Source organism: Ciconia boyciana, chromosome 1 (genome assembly GCF_034638445.1).
Source record: "Ciconia boyciana chromosome 1, ASM3463844v1, whole genome shotgun sequence".
NCBI classification, from domain to species: domain Eukaryota; kingdom Metazoa; phylum Chordata; class Aves; order Ciconiiformes; family Ciconiidae; genus Ciconia; species Ciconia boyciana.
Window position 1 is genome coordinate 192,874,761 of NC_132934.1, and position 20,651 is coordinate 192,895,411.

The 20,651-nt window shown below is 39.6% G+C and overlaps 2 protein-coding genes across 17 annotated transcripts in view; one reads left to right on the forward strand and one right to left on the reverse strand.

Annotated features, from left to right (window-relative positions):
* SUPT20H (SPT20 homolog, SAGA complex component) overlaps positions 1–8,327 on the forward strand; it is a 36,299-nt gene extending 27,972 nt beyond the window's left edge. For 5 of the 16 annotated variants that reach the window (XM_072850336.1, XM_072850335.1, XM_072850338.1 and 2 more), the window contains exons 20-24: positions 175–329; positions 2,727–2,782; positions 4,185–4,310; positions 6,478–6,583; positions 7,128–8,043. In XM_072850336.1, coding sequence (XP_072706437.1) covers positions 175–329; positions 2,727–2,782; positions 4,185–4,310; positions 6,478–6,583; positions 7,128–7,288 — 604 coding nt within the window. In that variant the 3' untranslated portion in view covers positions 7,289–8,043. Of the gene's footprint in view, positions 1–174; positions 330–2,726; positions 2,783–4,184; positions 4,311–6,477; positions 6,584–7,127; positions 8,046–8,089 lie in introns of those variants that run through there. The other 11 variants (XM_072850340.1, XM_072850349.1, XM_072850348.1 and 8 more) reach the window with 6 other exon arrangements.
* A 303-nt stretch (positions 8,328–8,630) lies between these two features.
* On the reverse strand, positions 8,631–20,649 carry EXOSC8 (exosome component 8). The gene is made up of 11 exons (XM_072850354.1): positions 20,528–20,649; positions 18,360–18,396; positions 17,198–17,261; positions 15,346–15,419; positions 14,732–14,777; positions 13,614–13,719; positions 13,485–13,530; positions 13,136–13,232; positions 12,019–12,139; positions 9,265–9,371; positions 8,631–8,769 (listed from the first exon to the last, which is right to left on the reverse strand). The coding sequence occupies exons 1-11, from the start codon at positions 20,542–20,544 to the stop codon at positions 8,654–8,656; spliced, it is 831 nt and encodes a 276-aa protein (XP_072706455.1). The 5' UTR covers positions 20,545–20,649; the 3' UTR covers positions 8,631–8,653.
* Positions 20,650–20,651: the final 2 nt, after the last annotated feature.

The window sequence follows — 20,651 nt, forward strand, 5'->3', positions numbered from 1 at the left end:
GTATTTGTTATACCCTAGGCATAATGATTTTTTTAAGCTGTCTTGATGCTTTATCCGTAATCCCATTTACAGCAAACAATTGATTTCCTTGTCATGAGACAGAGGGCAAGAGTTTAGCTACTCAGATTTGCTTGTACCACTTGGGTTTGACGTGTTGTCTTTCCTCTTCTGCAGTGGAGCACAGACACTGATGAGTGGTTCAAACCCTATGTTGGGGTGCAACACTGGTGCCATAGCCCCTGCAGGTATAAATCTGAGTGGCATTTTACCATCAGGAGGTCTGGTACCAAGTGCGCTGCCCGCTGCAATGCAGTCTGCCTCTCAAGCAGGTTAGTGTGAATAAGTTGAAAAGCCACCCTTCAGATAGGGACAGTGTGAAAACATATTGTGAAAACAATGGGCAAAAGTGGCCATTATGTGAATAGATCGTGTATTTGATGGCTGGAGCTCAGGAACAACATACATATATATTTTTGCAGTCAAAGTTTGGGCTATGTTTGTGATTGTTAGAAATTGATTTTGAGGAGCTAGACTGGGGAAACTTACTCTAAACCTGGATTGTTTGGTGTGCTTAGTAGGAAGTTTGAGAGAAACTCCAAATTCAAATGCAACGTTGATAATGATGACTGCCAGAAAAAAGGCATGACTGAACTTAGAAAGAACTATCACTTTTTAAATGTGCGGGGCATTTTATTCTGTCAGTGGTACTGCTTTATTCTAGGAGGACAATTAAGTAGTTCCTTATTGCCTTCAAATGTGACTATATAAATCTGCATGCCTCAATATTCATTAAAGCAGCATTTGAAGTCTTAGTTTATTTTTTCAGAAAAAATAATAAAGACAAAAATAGTAATGTATGATTATGGAATCAGAAGTATAGAAGAGATTTCAAGATACCCATCCCTTACACTGAGGCAGAGTCAAATCTGTCTAAGTCGTACTGAACCAATGCTTATCTAAACTGGCTTTAAATACCCTCACTAAAGAAGATTCTAGTCTCCCTCAGTAGGTGTTTGGAGTAGTTCATTATCCATACAAAATGTTTCCTTGTAATTGCAGTGCATCTCCTTAATTGCAAATTAATTTTTTTCCTCCTATTCCTTGCAGACATGAAAAATAGTCGTTCACCCTTTCTCTTTACCTTCTAAGTATCAAACATGCTGTCATGTCCCACATTTGTCTTCTCTGATGGGTCATACTTTTCAAACCTTTCATAATCCTGTCACTCTCTTCTAGACTGTCCAATTTGCTTACATCCTTCTTAAAATTTGGTAACCAAAACTGAACACAAGCCTGAGCTTGGCTGATTTACCACTGTGGAGCACAGCAGAATAAATGCATCTCATCTCTTTCACAACATTCCTGTTAACATTTCCCCAAATGAGGTCTGCCTATTTTTTATTTGTATTCTTTGCAACAGCATTACATTAACATAAGAATGGCTTTAATGGTTTAGGCCAAAACTCTGTCCAGTTTGTATTCTGTCTCTGACAGTCGCCATTAGAGGATACTTAAGAGAGAGTTTGAGATGAGGCAAACATGTGAAGTGAAACATTCCTTGTATACAACTGTACCTCTTCTGGCAGTCTACAGCTTTGAGACTTTCTCAGCTGAAGACTATCCATGTGGATCTTTGTGCTTAATATCCTGTGCTAGACTTCTAGTCTGTGGATTTATCTAATTGGTTTTTGAACCCATTTATATTTTTGGCATCTACGGCATCTTGTGGCAGTGAGTTTTATAAATGTAAACTGTGTGAAGAGATTCTTTTCTTTTGCGTGTTCTATAGTTTGTGATATGGATGATTTGGATATGTTTGTGACTTGCTGTAACTTCTCGTGTCCTTTCTTGCTGTATAGACACAAAGTTAGTCACTCACAATTTTGTACTTGTTCATTGTCTTTTTCTAATTCAGTGTTATTGATTTTTGGACCCTTTCTTCAATTCCCTAGGATCACTTTTAATACTAATTCTGTCCTTTCAAGCACTATCAACCTTTACCAGTTTGGTGTCACAGATTTTTACATGCTGCCCTGTCGCCCACGTAACAGATGGGAGTAGTGAGCTGAGCTAGGTCGGTGGCGGACCTCTGGGGGATTCTGTTTGACAGCTGCTGTTTTACTGGAGCATTTGTATCAGTTCTATACCCAACTCATAGCATACTACATATACATCTTTTTTTAGCATAGCTTTCAAGAGTGCCATGTGGAATAATGCCAAAAGCTCTACAAGTCAGATACATCTTGCCAGAAGCCCTTGGGGGGTTGGGCAGTTGCTAAGATTTTGTGTGGGATTGTTTTCTGTTAATGACTGAGAAACTGAGAGCCTGTAGTTCATTGAGCCCTTGGACACTTCTGGATTTACTGTACAAAGAGTAAAACTTTTTAAAGCCAGAAGAAGAATCACTGAAGATTAACTTATAATATTCTCCACATTCACCTTTGTGTAAATGCATTAACAGGTTATAGGTTACGGGGTACAGTGTTTAGCAGCCTTCCTTTTTTCTTTCCATTTAGTCAGCTCTCTTTAACTTTGAATCTGGATAACTATGAGCTTAGCAACATTACAGAAAATGCAGCATTGTATTAAGTATAAAATTTAAACTTGCCAGTTTTCCAACTTCCAAATGTTTAGAAATGATCCCAGTGGAAAGGTGTATTAATTGCAATACACATATATAATTAAGTAAAGACTTCCTACTAATAAAAAGATGTTTTCTTTAACAGGCAGCCCCTTTGGTTTGAAAAATGCATCAAATCTTCGGCCCTTAAATCTTCTACAGGTAATTGATATACTTGGACACAATAATAATGATAATTCCTTAATTTTCTTTAGAGACGTGTTTAGTGCTGCTTACTGCATTGCCCCCCACAGATCTTTGAAGCCAGCTGATCAGACAAACTATTTACTGCAAGTTTTAATTGCTTATTTAAAACACTTAGAACAAGAGAAAAAAGCTACTTCCATAAACATACCAGGTGGAAATCATATTCTTATCTCACAACAAAGCAGCTAGTTCTCAGTAACAATCTAAAAATGCTGACATTTGAATTCAAGAGACTAATCCTAAAATACAATCTTCTATTTTCAGGATTTGCCTAAGCTTTTATTGCAAATCATTCTTCAAACTGAAGTTATGATTATTTTAAAAGTACAAAACAGTACAGTAGAATCACTCAGGGGTTACACATACAAGGCCTAAAAGCTGAGCTGAATATGCACAGGTAGGTGCTGTAATAGCTTTAAAGAGCTTCTGGTAATGGAAATAGAAGTTCATGCAAGATAGGGAGTTTAGAAGGTAAATGGTTTCTGTAAATGGTTTCTTTCCACTAAGCATACATACAAATACAAACATGAGCAAAAGTTGCTTATTATGTCAGAACTCCATTTAAAAGCAGAACAGGGAGTGTTTGTGGAACCAGGTGTAGTTCCTGGATCTTGAAGTCAGCTGCAAGTTACAGGTGCAGAAGTGCAGCTTCAGTGTTCCACAAATGTTGCACTATGCTTCAGAAAATTAATACCAGTGAAAGATGAGCTGTAGCTCTGCTACTTCCTCCTCCTACTCCTGTACATGCTCCAGAAACATGGAAAATGGCAGGCACAGGAGGCAGTTATGCCAGAGTAGAGCTCTTCTATAAAATTTAATGCTTGTATTTGTGTGATTCCATGTTGAAGTACATCCTTTCAAGCTACCTCTGTCACTCGTGTAAGCCAAGAATAATTTGGCTGAAATCAGTGCAATTAAAGCTGGGGTAAGGGAGAGGAATCAAGACTGTTTCATGTTAACATTTTTTTGCATCAGACCTTGCAGCTTGTTGATTGGAAGCACCTATTAAAATTCAGTGGAATATTTGGAAAGTGAAAATAATATACAGTGCTTTTGAAGACTAGCCTTTACATTTCCAGTATCAGTACAATCTCTAATATTTTAACTAGAATAATAAAAATGTATTTTTCTGTGGAAATATCTCACTATAATGCAGGTTTGTTTTCTGAGCATAAGGCTCTTTCACAAACAGCAGCAATTGTAAACTGATTCATTTTAAAGGATTTAAAAAAAACAACAACAAAACAAAAACAAACCTCCAAGGAGTACGTCATTATCAATGTCATGTTCATCCTAGGACAGTGGGGAAACTCAGCAGTTTGATTGAATTATGCCTTTTGTTTTTAATCTTCAACAGCTTCCAGGTGGTTCACTTATTTTTAACCCACTCCAGCAACAACAGCAGCAGCAGCTGTCACAGTTTTCTCCACAGCAACAATCTCAGCAGCCTACAACCTGTAGTCCTCAGCAACAGGGAGAACAGGTGTGTGCTAACAGCCCTCAGTCTGGGGTGCATGGATGAAACAGTTTCTCCTATTCTCCCCATCTCTACAAGTAAATGAGCCTTTACACAACAGATCTGAAGCAGAGGGGGCGGAAAGTCTTCCTCCAAAACCTTCTCAAACTGCAAAGACTGCAGTGGCTTTGTTGCCATGGCTGGAGCTGGGTTATACTACTTTATTTATATCCTGTAGAGAAGAGCTATAACAAAACAACTGGCTAAGCATTGTCTTACTCTAGGATGAAGAGAGCCAGCCCACTGTATGAGTGGTGTAAAATCAGCTTAGTGTTGTCCTGTTTATCATAACTAGCAGTTATGTCAGGTGAACAGAGAAGAAACACAATCAGGATTACTAGAGTAACTAAAACTTCTTACACTGCTGTGAGTTGGCTTATGATCCTCACTGCTGTAGTTCAACAGAATTGTTCTCTTTGCACCAGAGAAAGTATCAGTTGGCTTTAAAGCTGTAATCTTGACACTTGCTCTACTGCTGCCTGTAATTAGCGTTAAAGGCTTTAATCACTGAAGAAGTCCAAAGTCTTGATAGAGACCAATCTGTTCTCAAAATGACAAATTTTGAGTAGTTGGTTCTACCTGTGCCTAAGAATCTTATCAGCACTAATGCCACAATTTGGGAAAACTAGCTGCTCTGCTTTTGTGTTCCTTATCTTTTGTCTTCCCAGACATGCAAGACTTCTGTTTACCAAATAGTCTCTACTGGATACTCAGTTTGTCATAATAATTTTGCTTGTGCTACTGTAGACTGTTCATAAATAAGATGCCTCTTTAAAATGTTTTTATGGTGTACAGTCTCCTGTGTCACAGGCCTTGTTCTGGACTGTGGGACAGTTTAATGGGAGACTTTCAGATTTATTCTCAGAATCCAAATGTCAGTTACTAGTTGAATTACTAAAAAGAATTCATGCAAGCTTGTACTATTGGGTTTTATTTTCTAGACATTGAACTTTAAGGGCATTTACAAAAAGGCTGATGTAAGCCTAGTCCTTCTTGTGGCAGGAAGTTCTTCTGGAGGAAATCAATCTCTCTGCATTGCCTAAGTTGCCCTTAGGAACTTCTCTCTTACCACGCGTTATAGACTAAGACTAAGGTCATTAGCTAAAATGAGCTATTATGAATACCAGATTCCTTAGCTTTCACTAAGGACAAGAATGTATGTGTTCACAGTGCTGTAGTCCAAGTACTCAGGGGAAGAAACCTAAGCCCAAAAAGACCAACAATTTACTGTGCTGCCAACAGAATATATAAGTTCTCGTCTCATACTTAGGGTTTTTCCCCAAATGTTGGTTCTACGACTTTGTAAGTCTGTCTTAGTCGTCTTCATCAAGATGATGATGATGTCGTCTTAATATGCAATTTTTTGGTCAAGTTTACCTAGATCTTAGTGGCATTATTTCATATGGTTATTCTAAAGAAGCATTGCAACTCCTGGAAATGCATCAGCTCAAAGCTTTTTTTTTTCTCTGATAGGATGTGCAGTTTGCTTAAATCACATATATACTACTTTATTTCCACACTTTATGAATCAATGCATAATTTAAGTTCTAGAAAAGGTCATAATTCAGTACCCTTTGACTTCAGTAGACACTAGACCAGACTCCACTAATTCCATTTGAGTGATTACTGCAACAACTACTCTGTTCTGAAAATAAAATTTTTAAAGCAGGGTTTGTATTTTTTATGAAATTATGGAGTGTGTGGCACAATATGAACATGTGAATGTAAGTTTCAGACTTCTCGCATTTTGATTGATTAGGACCTTTGCACATGGATGGTTTCAGGTGTCACCTGAGAACTTTGGGGTTGGGAGTGGGACTGGAAATGTCATAAGATTACAACCATAAACTGTAGTCTCTGCTGACTGCAGGGAAGTTGACAACGACATGGGACTTCTGCTGGGTAACAGGCATAATACCATTTCTGCCAAAACAGAGCTGTTTTGGAGCATTCGGCATCTGTTTGTTCTACTTTAATAGTGACTACATTATAGCCTGTATCTACATGCACTGGAAGATGTAGAATTAAATGTTTTTAAACGGCACTTCAAAAGTTTGCCTTCACACTGGCTTTATTTACTTATTCATTGACACCAAAGTTTGGTAATAAGGATCAAGCTTTTCATTTTTGCTAGGGGTCTGACCAAGGTCCATCCAATCAAGATCAGGCATTATCTGCCCAACAAGCTGCTGTAATTAACCTGACTGGAGTAGGGAATTTTATGCAACCTCAAGCCACAGGTATGTGCTTGTTGAGCATCCTTTTGTAGTTAAGTGTGTATCTTGATAAATTCACACTGAAATGAAGTTTGGTCTTAAAGAAGTCTTACATTAGATCAGAACAATTTACTATTATCAGCACATGAATTGTGCAAGAAATGGTGAACTTTCACTTTCAAAGCATGCACTTTTCTGCTTTGTTTGGCAGTTAAGTGTAGTAAATTGATACTACTACATGAAAATGTCACACTTGATACAAAAAGAAGATACAGGGAACTTCCATGCCAAACTTCATTGAGGAATGTTTCTTTAACTGCGTGCTTAACATCCAGTATGAGAAACCTCTTCGTGTCTCCACAAGCACTTCATAATCTAGTTATGTTCTAACTAACAGAGTATGTATATCATGTACACTTTATTCTGCATTGTTTCCAATTTGACTCTGAAACTAATTCTATTGATCCCCCTTTTCTGTTACACTCTATTCCTATGTCTTCCTTGCCCAACCCTTACAAACTCGACCTGACCTCTTTGACCTGCCTGCTTTCCCCTTCTCCTTTCTTAGTGTTGTCTCAGCTTGGCTCTGCCGTGAACAGACCTGGGCAAAGCCTTCCTCAGCAGAGACTCCAGCTCTCTTCTGCCTTACAACAGCAACAACAACAAGCCTTGCAGCAGCAGCAGCAACAGATACAAGTAATCCAGCAACTTCACTCTGACTGTGTTTAAAAAATAAAAAAAAAAAATTAAAAATACAATTCTCAGCTCCAAAACAAAAAATCTTGCCCCTTTGAGTTTTTTTTTTTTAAACTGACATCTTTATGGTCTCACAAATGAAAAACACATGAATTTTGGCAAACACTATCATGAAACATTTGAAATCTGTGGTTCTCAGCTTGGAGCACTGAATTTATTTTTATTCATTTAAGCCATCCACCTTCCTGATTTGCTAACATTCAAGGAGTGCTTGTGGCACATACCTAAATAAGCTCTGCCAGGTGCCAGTAGATTTCAAAATAGCATGAATGTAAGCACCTATAAGTTCAAATGTAGCACTGCTACATGGAAGCAACAGCTCTGGCAAAGCATTCCTTTAGCATTCTGTCATTCAGATGCTTTATGAAAATATTTTATTTTTTTAGCACAGTCTCCTCTTTGTGATACATATAGAAAATGCATACACTGAGCAGGTATTATGTTAAAAGTGTACTATGTAATCCAAACATTCACTGAAGTTGCTGAGTTACTGCAGTTACTGCAATGGAGAGAAAGGGCAAAGAAACAACGCTGTCCAAGTACATGTGTAAAATGTTAGATATGCCCTCAGCAGGCTTCTGTGCCACTGGTGCTGCTTGACTGTACTCCTTGCCCTAGTACATAGTGTATTTTCCTTGTCAACCTGCTGCTTCCTCATATTTTTTTTTCTCTTCTCATTCCCTCCACCCCCAACTTTCCTCTCATTCCTCCTGAAGTGAAGCATAGCTTTATAGTCAACACTAACAAGTTTTTTCTCCCCCTTCTTCATGGCAGCAGTTGCGATTCTTGCAGCATCAAATGGCTATGGCAGCAGCAGCAGCACAAGCAGCTCACCTGCGTCATCGACAGCATTCAGGCAGCCACTCAAAAAGTAAAAGGAAAAGAGGCACACCAGCTCCTCCACAATCCTGAGACTTGCTTTCCCCCCTCACCCCCAAATAAAAAGTTGATTCAGAGGGGATTTTTTTTTTTTCAGATTAAAAAGGAGAAAGCTTACAAACAAATCAGTGTTTAATATTACTGGTGGAAAATGAACTTTTGATATTACACTGAAGTAAATGAACTGTTTTTGGAAGCCAACCCTACAGAACTTAGAGATTTTATCTCTGAAGCAGCTAGGGTCTGTTTCCTTAAGTCAATTTTTTAACAGAATGTTTTATCTTGTATTTTTTACCACTCAGCAGCATTGTACATAGTATAAGGGTGAAAAACATTTTAGAAAAATATGAACTTTGTAAATGTAGTATTGGTATTTGTTTATTTAGTATAAAAGGTTTGTGAACACTGTAACAAATACAATTTTTACAAATCCATTTTCAAAAAGGTCTCTCCTTTTGTTCACTTGGGCTTTATACTTTTTATTACTTTGTCTATCAGCTTCTTTACTTCTTTGTGTCTTGTAATTGCTCTGGTGATACAGTCCTGAAGCTTGGCTCCTGTAAGAGGACTTCCACCTAAAAATTAAAGGGAACAATTTGATTTTCTACTTATACTTCAGTTAAGTATCTCTAAATGTGTTTTCCAAATGAGAGTATTAAGTAATACAGTAATTGTCATGACCGAGAACTTTCACCTGGGGAGCATACAGCTTCCCCAACTCTAGCCTCAAGCAAAGAAAACAGAAACAAACTGGAGGTGTAACAGGAGATGTGCTCAAAGTCTGTCCTTTGCTGTATGTAGGTCAATCTGTGACTCCTTTTTGAACTTAGAATAGAGTACACTAAACTATTCCACCTGGAGGGAACCTACAACAATCATGGGGACCTACAAGTTCAGTCATGCCACCTTTTTCAAAATGAATTTTAGAGCAAGTCACTTAGTAAGTAGTCAAGCAGACAGCCTGTTATCATAAGGCACCCACATTTTACAAAGAAAAGCAGGTACATAGCATCTAGGTCAAGAAAAGATTATAGTCTCCATAGGTTCCTGTGTAATAAACTTGGAAGTACCTGGTTTATGGACAGAACATAGTCTACCTTCATCATCGGTTACAATAGTTACTGTTCCAGTTGCTAAGTCTTCTTCTTCAGCAGTTGGATCAACAATGAGTAATGTACTTGTGAAAGAAGAACATACGCAGACACGTTAGTATATGTTGCCCCATTAACATTATTGCAAAGTACACATAACATTAATTTTTACTGTAGTCTTATAAAATACTTGTAGGTGGATTTAGTGCTCAGGCTTATCTGTTTTCTTACCAAAATGCACCAATTTAAAAAAAGAAAAAATGAAGTGGGAGATTGCACATATTCAAGTGCATATGTCTGTTAAAATACTAGCTGTTGAAAATACAGCTTTATGGCTAAGTTTCATAGACTTGCGACACCCATGTATTGCAGGCAAATGCCATTAAACTGCCATCTGCAATATGCAGTCACTTATTTCATGGTTACACAAAGGAAAGGGCGTGGTTTTTAGGCGTAGGATGCGCTAATCTCTATTAGACCTTAAGGCAAAACTCATTTCCAATGGTAAATTCACCAAAGTAGTTCTCAGTTTCTTGTCAGAGAACTCTAACACCACTCAGACCGGGAACAGGTCAAAAATGGATTTACTGGGTTCCTTAAGGCAGCCACAATAAGCTGTCATACATCACATGATCCAGATCATTAAAAGAGATTAAATACTGTTATTTTTGAACCATTTAGTAAGTTAAAAATAGAGCAAACTAATGGAAAAAGAAAAAAAGAGGATCTAAACTATAAGCCAACTTTGCACAACAAGAAAAACTTGAACTTAAAGCCAAACAACCACCATTCAGTCTTCATTGCTTTAAAAAAAAAAAAAATCGCTACCTTTACAAACATTTGGCTGAAGTGCAGGTTATGACATAAAAGACTTTAGCTGAAGTCTTCATGAAGCGTCACTGTTAAACTAAAATTTAGTATTGATGTAATCAGACTCAATTTAGCAGCTGGAGTACACCTACGCTAAGTGATGTTTATGACAAGTTTGGGGGGGAAGTCAGTAGCAAGGCTGTAGGAGCTGATTACACAAAATAAATGGAAGGGTAACAGAATTTTTCAATTTGAACTCGTATGCAATGCATAATTAAAGGTTTTCTGGGTAATTTAAAACTTCACCAATAGTTTGAGATTGCCATTTAATAGCAATAGTGTAACAAAAACATCAGTCCGTAGCTACACTACTCAAAGATACTGCTTGCTTTATTCTACCCACATGCACTGTGCAGCATCAGCCCTTTGCATGACACAGGGACCTGGCACACATGGAGAGTTCGATGCATCAGACTTATTATTTATGTACAGGTTGACTCCACAGGAGCCAGCTGTGGAGCTGCACGGTGCTCTGCACCAGTGTTCTTTTTATTTATTCAAGCAGGGCTTTTACGCAGAAGAAAAATGTCTCTGGAAGCCAGAGTATGTAAAGCATATTATTCAGAGGGCTGTGTTAACAGCTATAGAAAAACCTAATAAACCAGAATTAAAAAAAAAAAAAAACAAACACCCCAAACCACACAACGCAGGCACACACCCCCTCAATATTTAGTTTTAGGAGCTAAAGGGAGACTCAAGTAACTTGTTTGATGCAACAGTCAGTTTCAGTGAAGGGAAAAAAGCCCAACAGACTGTCACTGAAAGCTTTCTTCCAAAGGCAACTTTTTGTCTATTGGTAAGTATGTGTGATCTGTGTGCAAATAATATCCTACTGACAACTGTCTGCCTATCATGCTATCCAAACTCTCAGTCTGCATCAAACTTCAGACCCACAAGAACTGGTATTAAAGCAATTAACAGAAGCCCTCTAAAGTACTGATAACTTTCTGCTTTGATTCATTTTGGTAATCACTTGGTCAACATTTGAGTTTAGTGCTCCCCCCACCCCATCTCATACTTGAATGAAAGGGCCTATTAATCATTTCTACAAATACAGATTTAACATGCCATAAACCCCAGACGCCTCTAAATATACCTACATCTTAAATCAGATTCATAGCACAGCGAGCATCATCTTATTTGTCATTTTCTACTTTTCAAATGGATACCACCATAAATAACTGCATTTCTTATAAACAGCAGCAGAACACATAATTAACATACTTGGACTAATTAAGAGACAGTAAACAATTTCAGGTGAGGAGTCAAGTTATCAGATGTGATTATTTTGAATTCTCATAATCAGACTCTTTACCTACATGAACAATGACTAAAGAGTGCTGGTCATACTTCATCTTGGGTAATTATGTTTCCAGTTATCCAGTGGTTCTGTTGTTCTAACTGGACCGTTACTTCTTACTTCCTCTGTTGACTAAATACTTGGTATAAGCTGCTCGAAAACTACTCTTTTATACCAGTTACTTACATAGGCTTCTAAAGCATTAATTGCATTGGTAACATTCTTTCATCTCAAAGATACTGCAAAAGCATAAAACAATACCTATTCCCATACTTTTAAGCCTGTCTTTCAGGCTGGGAACCAGTTCTGCTTTAAGTCACAGGAAGAAGTTGGACAGACTTCATTTTGTTCTGCATACTCATTCATATCACAGAACTTCAGGTCAGTTCAACAAGAGAGGCTGTGGATTTAAGATCAAGTGAAACAGCACTGCCTGAGACTGCACGTTCTTCACTAGCAGAAGTGCATAAGAAGTGCAGAAACATCATTGGTAGCATCCTCTGTCTTTCACTTCTTTTACATACACAGTTGTTTTCGTAAGTACAAAACAGTTATGAACTTACTCATCAAATATAGCAAATGACGTGGCAACTGGATGCTTTCTGATAATCAAAGGATTCTTCTGTTTTAAATTAACTTCTGATAAACCAGTTTCTTCATTTATAGTAACTGATGGCAATTGTACTGAAGAGATGAAAAAAATGACAATAGTATAATATTAAACATTGCCAGCTTTAGTAGGCCTAGAGATGTCCAAGACTACTGAAATGTTTAAGCTGTTCTTTTACCGTATTGGTAAGCCACTGAAAACAGATCAGAATACAGTTTTGGCTACATTACTGGTGTTCTGTACAAAAAATTTCTTGAGTTCAAGGAAAGTATTTAGCTTAGAACTACCCATTCGAGAAAGCATTCTCCTCAAGCTAAGAGAAGCATTTTCTGCTTCCAAAATGCCATACAATTACAATACCTTTAGAGTCACATTTAACAAAAAGTACTTTTCCCCAAAAGGCCTACTGGACATATAAAAGTCTGTGCAATCTGATCTTCAGATAACTCTTGCTCTGACAGCCCATAGTGTTGGAGACAAGAAAATCAAGAGCAAAGTAGCTATAGGAATTCAAAGGCGAGCAATTCAGTTAGAAAAGGAGGCCTTGCTGTAAGCTTCCCTTTATACTGCCTCCTACGTGCATTTATAACCCACATACCTGTGCATAATCAATCCATATGTTGCATGCATGAAAACAGTTTTTTCAAACTACAGTGCATTAAGCTAGGAATATTCTGCTGTGACAAATAAGTAAAGTCCCCAACAACTTATTCTGCCTACACAAAATACATTAACAAGGTAAGACCCTGATCTAGACATTATTTATAACCACTGCTGAAAGATTCAGATCTCTGACACAGAAAAACACGTGGCAGAACAGCTATTAGTCTTATAAGAGAACAGTAATACACATACAAAAAGATCCTACTCCCCAGGTGTTACACATCTATGGCATCCATAGCATCACTTCTACTTTGTATTTGCACTTTAGTGATTTAGCATTCAAATGACAGGAAAAAAGCAGTCTTAAGGAATTGTGAACCAGTCACCTATTCATCATGATTCAAAACTAATGTATTTCTCTAAGCAACGCTAATCAGATTGTGTCTCTTGCTCTAGAGAAGACTTACCATTTTTTAATGCTGCTAACAAAGCAAAGGCACTGGCATCCAAAATGTTTCCATCATAGTCCAGACATATGATATCACAGTATAACACCCAAGCAAGCTATCAAAAAAGGTTTGCACATGTGAGATATTACAGCAGCTAAGCAAACAGTGCACTATCTAAGAAAATGCTGGCCACATGAACTAAGATACTTATTTATATCATATGATTTTTACACTTCAGATGTAAACCAAGCTATGAAGACTAAAAAGAAACAACAACAAAACAATCTATAACCCCAAATACCTTCTTTAACGTCTCAACACTGTGATCTTGTTACTATGCCCATCTTCATTCTGAGATACAACTTACCTTGCCGTTTGCAATACATAGATCTTCTTTCGCTATTATCTGTGAACTAAAATAAAATGAGAGAGTAAACCAGGAAACAGAAAATTGCCTTGCAGAGTTGTGTTTTAAATGCATTAAGATGATTCTTACTTTTCAATCACATCTGCAATGAACTGGCTTGCTGCTTGAGCCTCTTCACCAGGTGGTCCAGAGCGAAACCTCGTTGAACAGAGGGATGGCAGTTCTACATTTGGAACTAGGTAGCAAGAATCATTAGTTATAAACTAAAGAAAGCAGGCAATGGGATATCAAAAATAGAAATAAGACAATACACAATCTAAATGCCTTTCATTTGAAGTACATAAAATGGCAAGACCAAGAATTTTTCAATCAAGACTTCCTACTTCTCCCCTCAAAAATAAGTGTTATGCATGAGTTTGTATTAAAGAACTTGTAGTACTCTGTACTCAGAAACCATATATTTCTGAAACCATTTCTGTTTGCAATCCTGCTATGAATATCATGACCCCACACAAACTCTTCTTTAAGTGTTAAGCATTCTTAAGTAGATCAAGAAACAACAGCATTTTCATCTCACTGCCTGACTTCACTGGTATGCTATCTGCTTTACATCAAACATTAAAACCTGATGCTTTAGACTTGAAGCAAAAACATGCATAAACATTTGTGAAAAAAGCCTAAGCATAATCAAGTTCACTGAAAACAACATACTTTGGAGATGCCTTATAAAAAGCGGATTTAGTCTAAGCGCTCAGTTCCACAGAATTATTTTATTTCAAAAGAAACTCCAAACAGGATGTACCCCTGGGACTTCTACAGTTCTCCAAGAAATACACAGGGTTTATTTCACTGTTTTTTAAGTTTTTTGCCTACTGGGGCTTCAAGACAAAGTTAATGTGCCTTTGCACAGCCTTGCATGCCACAATCTTTTACACATGAACTACCTTCCCCCTCTTAACATACATACTTCCCCCTGCTGCAGGTCTGTTTTCAGCCCGGACTGGAATCAGCAGTAAGAAGGTAACTTTACATGGAAAACTCACAAGCAGAGCAGGGGGAATTCTGAAATTTCTGAAGTAATACCTCCTATATGTCAATTTAGAAACTGATTTCAAGGAAAGTAATACAATTTTACCCAAATTCATTCTTTTAAGAAGTCTTCACAACACACTCAATCTGTCCCATCATTACAGCCTTTTAGCTGAAGCAATACAAGATCTGAGTAAGATCCATACTGAAAAGCTTACCAATATATCCCTTATTAGCAGAATCTGCTGCAGGTGCAGCAAGTTCCTGGAGGAAAAAAAAGACAAAAATGAAGAGCTGGATTTTGTACAAAAAGACTTTCCAGCTACTCTATATATGAATGGTCATTTTCTTCCCAGTTATCATTACAATGAGATTTACAAGACCCATTTTTAATCAGTCCCTGTCTGTATTTTTCCTATGGGAAAACTCAATACAGGGACATGCAGTGATTTGTCTCACAGTTCATGGCAGGCCAGCAGTAAAGTTGAGGCTACAAGGCGCTTAATAGTCCAGCCAACTAAATACCAATACACTTATTGATCAACATTCAGTAACTCTTCAATTATACAGCTTTTATCTAGAAATAACGAAGACTTTATTCTTGTATATATCTTTCCCCATACACAATACACACCACAAAAATACATGTTCTCAGACTATAGAGGTAGGATTAGACAAATTAATATATTAACTTTCACGTCTGAAAGTAACTCAGGTGAAAGACTGTAATTGTGTCTGACTGGCATATTATTGTAACTCTGCAGGAGATTCATTCTAAACACAAATGCACAAGTTCAGCTAACAGCTAAGTTAAAATAAAAATCAACCATACCGCTTTAACTCCACAAATCACCGTAGTATTTCCTAATTTCACCAGGGCAGAACCATCTGCAGTTGTAATTGAACCTGAAGAGAGAACGTGCTGTTCAATAAAATCTATTCTTCTATTCAAAGGGCCTTAATTAACATCCACCTTCACAAAGTGTTTACTTTCCATCATTTTATACTAACACAGGCTAAGCAAAGTCTCTATGAATCCAGGGTGGGAACAGAATCTCTCTATTAAACAGACAATCACACAGACTCACACAGAATGGTTGAGGTAGGTCATCTGGTCCAACCCCCCTGCTCAAGCAGGGCCACCTAAAGCCACTTGCCCAGGATCGTATCTGGATGGCTTTTGAGCATCTCCAAGGAGGGAGACTCCACAATGTCTCTGGGCAACCTCTTCCAGTGCTTGGTCACCCTCACAGCAAAAAAGTGTTTCCTGATGTTCACAGGCAACCTCCTGTGTTTCAGTTTGTGCCCATTGCATCACGTCCTGTCACTGGGAACCACCAAATAGAGCCTGGCTCTGTCTTCTTTACACCCTCCCTTCAGGTTTTTATATACATGGATAAGATCTCCCCTCAGCCTTCTCTTCTCCAGGCCCAACAGTCCCAGCTCTCACAGCCTTTCCTCATAGGAGAGATGCTCCAGTCCCTGCATCACCTTCATGGCCCTTTGTTGGACTCTCTCCAGTATGTCCATGTCTCTCTCATACTGAGGAGCCCACAACTGGACACAGTACTCCAGGTGTGGCCTCACTAGTGCTGAGCAGAGGGGAAGGATCACCTCCCTCAACCTGCTGGCAATACTTAGTCTAATGCAGCCCAGGATAACATTGGCTTTCTTTGCAACAAGGGTACATTGCTGGCTCATGTTCAACCTTGTGACCACCAGGACTCCCAGGTCATTTTCTGTCAAGCTGCTTTCCAGCTGGGTGGCTCACAGCATATATTGGTGCCTGCAGTTGTTCCTCCCCAGGTGTAGGGCTTTGTGCTTCTCCTTGTTGAACTTGATGAGGTTCCTGCCAGCCTGTTTCTCCAGCCTGTAGAGGCCTCTCTGGATGGCAGCATGACCCGCTGGCATATCAGCCACTCCTCCCAGTTTGGCGTTGCCTGCAAACTTGCTGAGGGTACACTCTGCCCCATCATCCAGATCATTAATGAAGATGTTGAACAGGACTGGACCCAATATTGATCCTTGGAGTACTTTTTTGAACCAGAAATCATAGATGTTTACCATAAACCCACCTTCTGACTGACTTACAGCAAGACCTAATGGAAGGCAGCATTGTACAATGGAAGAGACCTGCAGTGTCAAGTTTGAGCAATAATCAGCAAGTATTCCATGGTGGTACACTAACCTGTATTGTACTTTTGGAAATTACAAGGTGTAAGAAAGGCAGGTAAGGTGCTGCTGCTCAATGCATAAGAGGTATCTTGCCTCTGCTTGAGACAGTTGCTCATGAAGCTTAGAACAAAGCAGAAGCCAGGAGTCACTGCCTCTTTCAAGATGCTAGGGCATCAATTTTGCACTGGTCAGTATACGCCTCGACACAGCCTTCAGCATCTATAGCATATGCTGTTGACCTTAGAAAGAGACAAGCTTCCATGACCACCTATATTGTGCTGTGCAAATCAGCCCAGGAGCAGAACTGAAAAACAATGCTCAAATATATTACTGTACCATGCATTCTCTTTAATGCTTGTTGAAACTATAAATAAAAACACTTCCTCTTTCTTGTTTCAAAATGCAAGCACCAAGAAAACTGATTAGCAAGTCATTAGGGTCACTAACTATTATAATCTGAGATTAATAATACCCCGCCCCCATTATTATTATTCCAAGTAAGCACTTGCCTATGTTGACAGTGGTTGCCCGGAATTCGCCTAACTCCCTTCCATCGGGTCGACAGTTCTCTTTCTAAACAAAAATTACAAAATTCAAATTAGAAAACATACGTTATTAAATAAGACACCAAAATTTATGCTATGTGAGTTCATATAAAATAGTATTCTCTTCGTTTTAGCAGAAATATGCAGTTACAAAAACGTTAGGGAAAACTCGATCACATTCAAGCCAGCTTTTCATCAATTGATATGTAGTTTGTGGTTGTAGGCCCACGAAAAAAATGGGTTTTTTATTTATTATACTTTATTTAGAAAACAAATATAACAAGAGATTGTCTCAAGAGTAAGTACTACCGGCTGGATTCAGAATATCATCCAAGAATGCTCACTGATACCTTAAAATGAGAGTTTCTACCTGTCTGCATTGTTTAGATTTTGTAGGCAATTCCTCTCCCCCATGCCCACCTAGTGGAGCTCTTAAAATTAATGTTAAGAGTGAACTAAAGAAAAAAAAAAAAACCACAACAACAACAAAAACACCCCCCAAAACAATCCCAACATTCAAATACTGTCAGTCAGAAGCTGTACAATACCTGAACCTTAAGTTAGAAATTGCACCAATTCACCATCATGTTAGACCTGAATTATTATTCATCCCAATTTCAAGCTTCTCAAAAGCAAAGACTTTTGGTTCAATTATGAGAACTGGCTGCAATAATACTGGACCCATTTTTAAGTCAATACTACCTTAGTAATGGATAGACTAATTTAATATACCAAAAAGTCAGTGGTATTCCTTCACAGTTACGGTGAGCATGGTTAACAGCAATATTCTCTATTTTTTAGTAGCATCTGAAAGCCTAGTCTGACATAGTTTTGTACTAGACACAAACCTGCATCACCATCTTGGTCAAGTTTAACTTGCATTCCTTTCAAGGCCTACAGAAGCATTTAACCATCAGGCTGAACAGGGACACAACCCGCTGCAGCATCAGTGCCACAGACAGATGGAAAATATGTTCTGAAGAGTATGACCATTTTACCCCTGCTCAGTGAGGTTTTTGTTTTCTCCTTATAGTTTCAGGTTTCCATACAGGTGAATTAAAAAAGCAGAAGCAAGCAAGAAAAAATGGATTACAAGCAATTTATACATGCATTGTGTTTTACTCACCAAAAATCTTCTATAATATTCCAGTGGTTCCACCGTTCTAAAACGAATAGAAATAGAAGTTCACATGGAAGCTCCCAAGTAGGCAAGAGATAGCAAAAAAGATAAGCAAGCACGAAACTACAACAACAAATAATTTGAGAATCAAGATGACTGGCAAAGCTGCTTAGCAATATGGTTATAGATAGATCAGAAAACTCTACACTGATCTAAGAAAAAGATGTTTTCCTACATTCACTTCCAAAATGCTTCTCCCTTACAAGGAGCTTGCCTGCACATACATCTAACACAAACTACTAGCTTTCACCTCAATAACCTTGGCTATTTGTTTTAATTCAAAAGAAGTGACATTCTACACCCTTACAGAGACACGGGTGTAGAATGTTTTTGACAAAATGCAGAAAGGGTGATTTTATTACAGTGTCTGAAATATTTATTAGTTCAAGGACTGCATCCAGATGTACAAAATGGTTTAAAACAATTTTACAGTCTTGAAAGGTTACAGTTTTTTTTAGAATCTTTAAGAAAATGTAAAATTAAGAAATATGCTTCATGCAGTGCTTCAGTTGAGAAATAATTAATGCTTATTATTAATTATACACTACTAACAGCATCTGTGTATTAGTATTTTAAGCAGAGAACATTAAAGTAAAAAACAGTCATAAAAGTGTCATTAATATTTGAACAAAGCCTTCTCAGTTTTGCTAAAATAAACACTTCTGGGGAAAAAAAAGGGTAACTGGAAAAGGCAAGTTTTCTAAACGCAAACTAACATATAAATGTATCACAAATCATGATGGCAAGCACAAATTAACCCCTGTTGGTTCCCCATATATTGCTCCTGTACTACTGTTTTTTAATGCCAACACATGGCCTCTTCCAATTCACATAACAGCTAGTTAAACCTTGTTTCACACGTTTAAGCCATAACTCTGGAAGAAGCAGGGACACTGGAATAGGTTTCCCAGAGAAGTTGTGGATGCCCCATCATTGGAATCGTTCAAGGTCAGGCTGGATGGGGCTTTGAGCAACCTGATCGAGCAAAAGACATCCCTGCCTATGGCGGCTGGACCAGGTGATCTTTGAAGGTCCCTTCCAACCCAAGCCATTCTACAATTCTAAAAGGAACAGGAATTCTCTGCTGTTCTAAGCTCCTTGTAATGCTTCACTAAACTCTTCTGCCTGTACCTCTTCCCTTCGACAGAGAAAGCTGCCTTCCTCCACTCTAATGCCCCAGGAACCATGAGACAGTTCAGGCTGGTGGAGCCTCTGGAGGGTGTTGGGTCCAACCCCTCAGCCAAACCAGGTCCATACAGAGCAGATATATCGCTCAGGGCCTTGTCCAACTGCACTGACTGTCTCCAAGGATGGAGATACCACAGCCTCCCTGGTTGACCACCCTTCACTATGACTTCCCCCACCCCCAGGTATCTATTCAGAATCATGTTTCAACCTGTATCCATGGTCTACCTCTTCTGTCTTCTCCACACCCCATCCCATTTGGTAGCTCACAGCCTTACTGATCTCTGCGCTTAGCCGTGCCTCTTTAAGGCTGAACAAACCCAGCTGGCTCAGCCCCTCCTCGCACATTTCAGGGCTCCAGCCCCCTCAGCACCCTGGCAGCTCCCCACTGGACGTGCCTTCGCCTGCCCACATCTTTCCTGTACCAGGATGCCCCAAAGCAGAGCCGGCACCCCAGGTGCCCAGGGCTATGGGCATGAGGCGTCCTGCGCCGCGGTGTCCAGCAGGAAGCTCTACGGGGAGCCCCCGGCACCCACCCGCGACCCCGCGCCGCCAGGGCGCTCCCGCGGCCGGCAACGCGGGGTTACCTCAGCCAGCGCCAGCGCCTACCGCAAACCGGGCGTTGGAACGGGCGGCTGCCGACTCTGCCGCGCAGATCACAGGGCAGCGGGGCACAGCATCATAAAGAACAATACTTAAAAACAAAACGGTGGAGCCCCCTCCCTCCAGGCGCACGCTGCTGGGGACGGCGCAGGGCCGCGGCGGTAACGAGGTAAAGGCCCCAGAGGTCCCCGCGGCGCCGGGGCGGCGCTGCCTCGGCCCCCAGCGGCGGGCAGAGGGCCGTCCTCCCGCCACAGGGGACGAGGAGCAGGCGGGACACCCCAGCGCCGCGCAAGCGGGGGACAACGGCCGCCAGGCCCGTCACTTACTTGAAAGCCGTCGCCATGGCGGCGCCGCTGCCGTCCGGATGCGCTGCCGCCTTGTGACCCGGCCGGCCGGAAGCCGGTGCCGGCGGCCTGGCGGCGGCGATAGGAGCGGCGGCGGCGATAGGAG

Bases quoted from the DNA above. Each gene is read 5' to 3' on its own strand.
- EXOSC8 (XM_072850354.1), bottom strand. The intron at 13,531-13,613 runs GTAAGAATCATC...ATTTTATTTTAG, and splicing joins ATTGCAGATGTGATTGAAAA to TTCACAGATAATAGCGAAAG. The intron at 12,140-13,135 runs GTAAGTCTTCTC...TCATCTCTTCAG, and splicing joins GTTAGCAGCATTAAAAAATG to TACAATTGCCATCAGTTACT.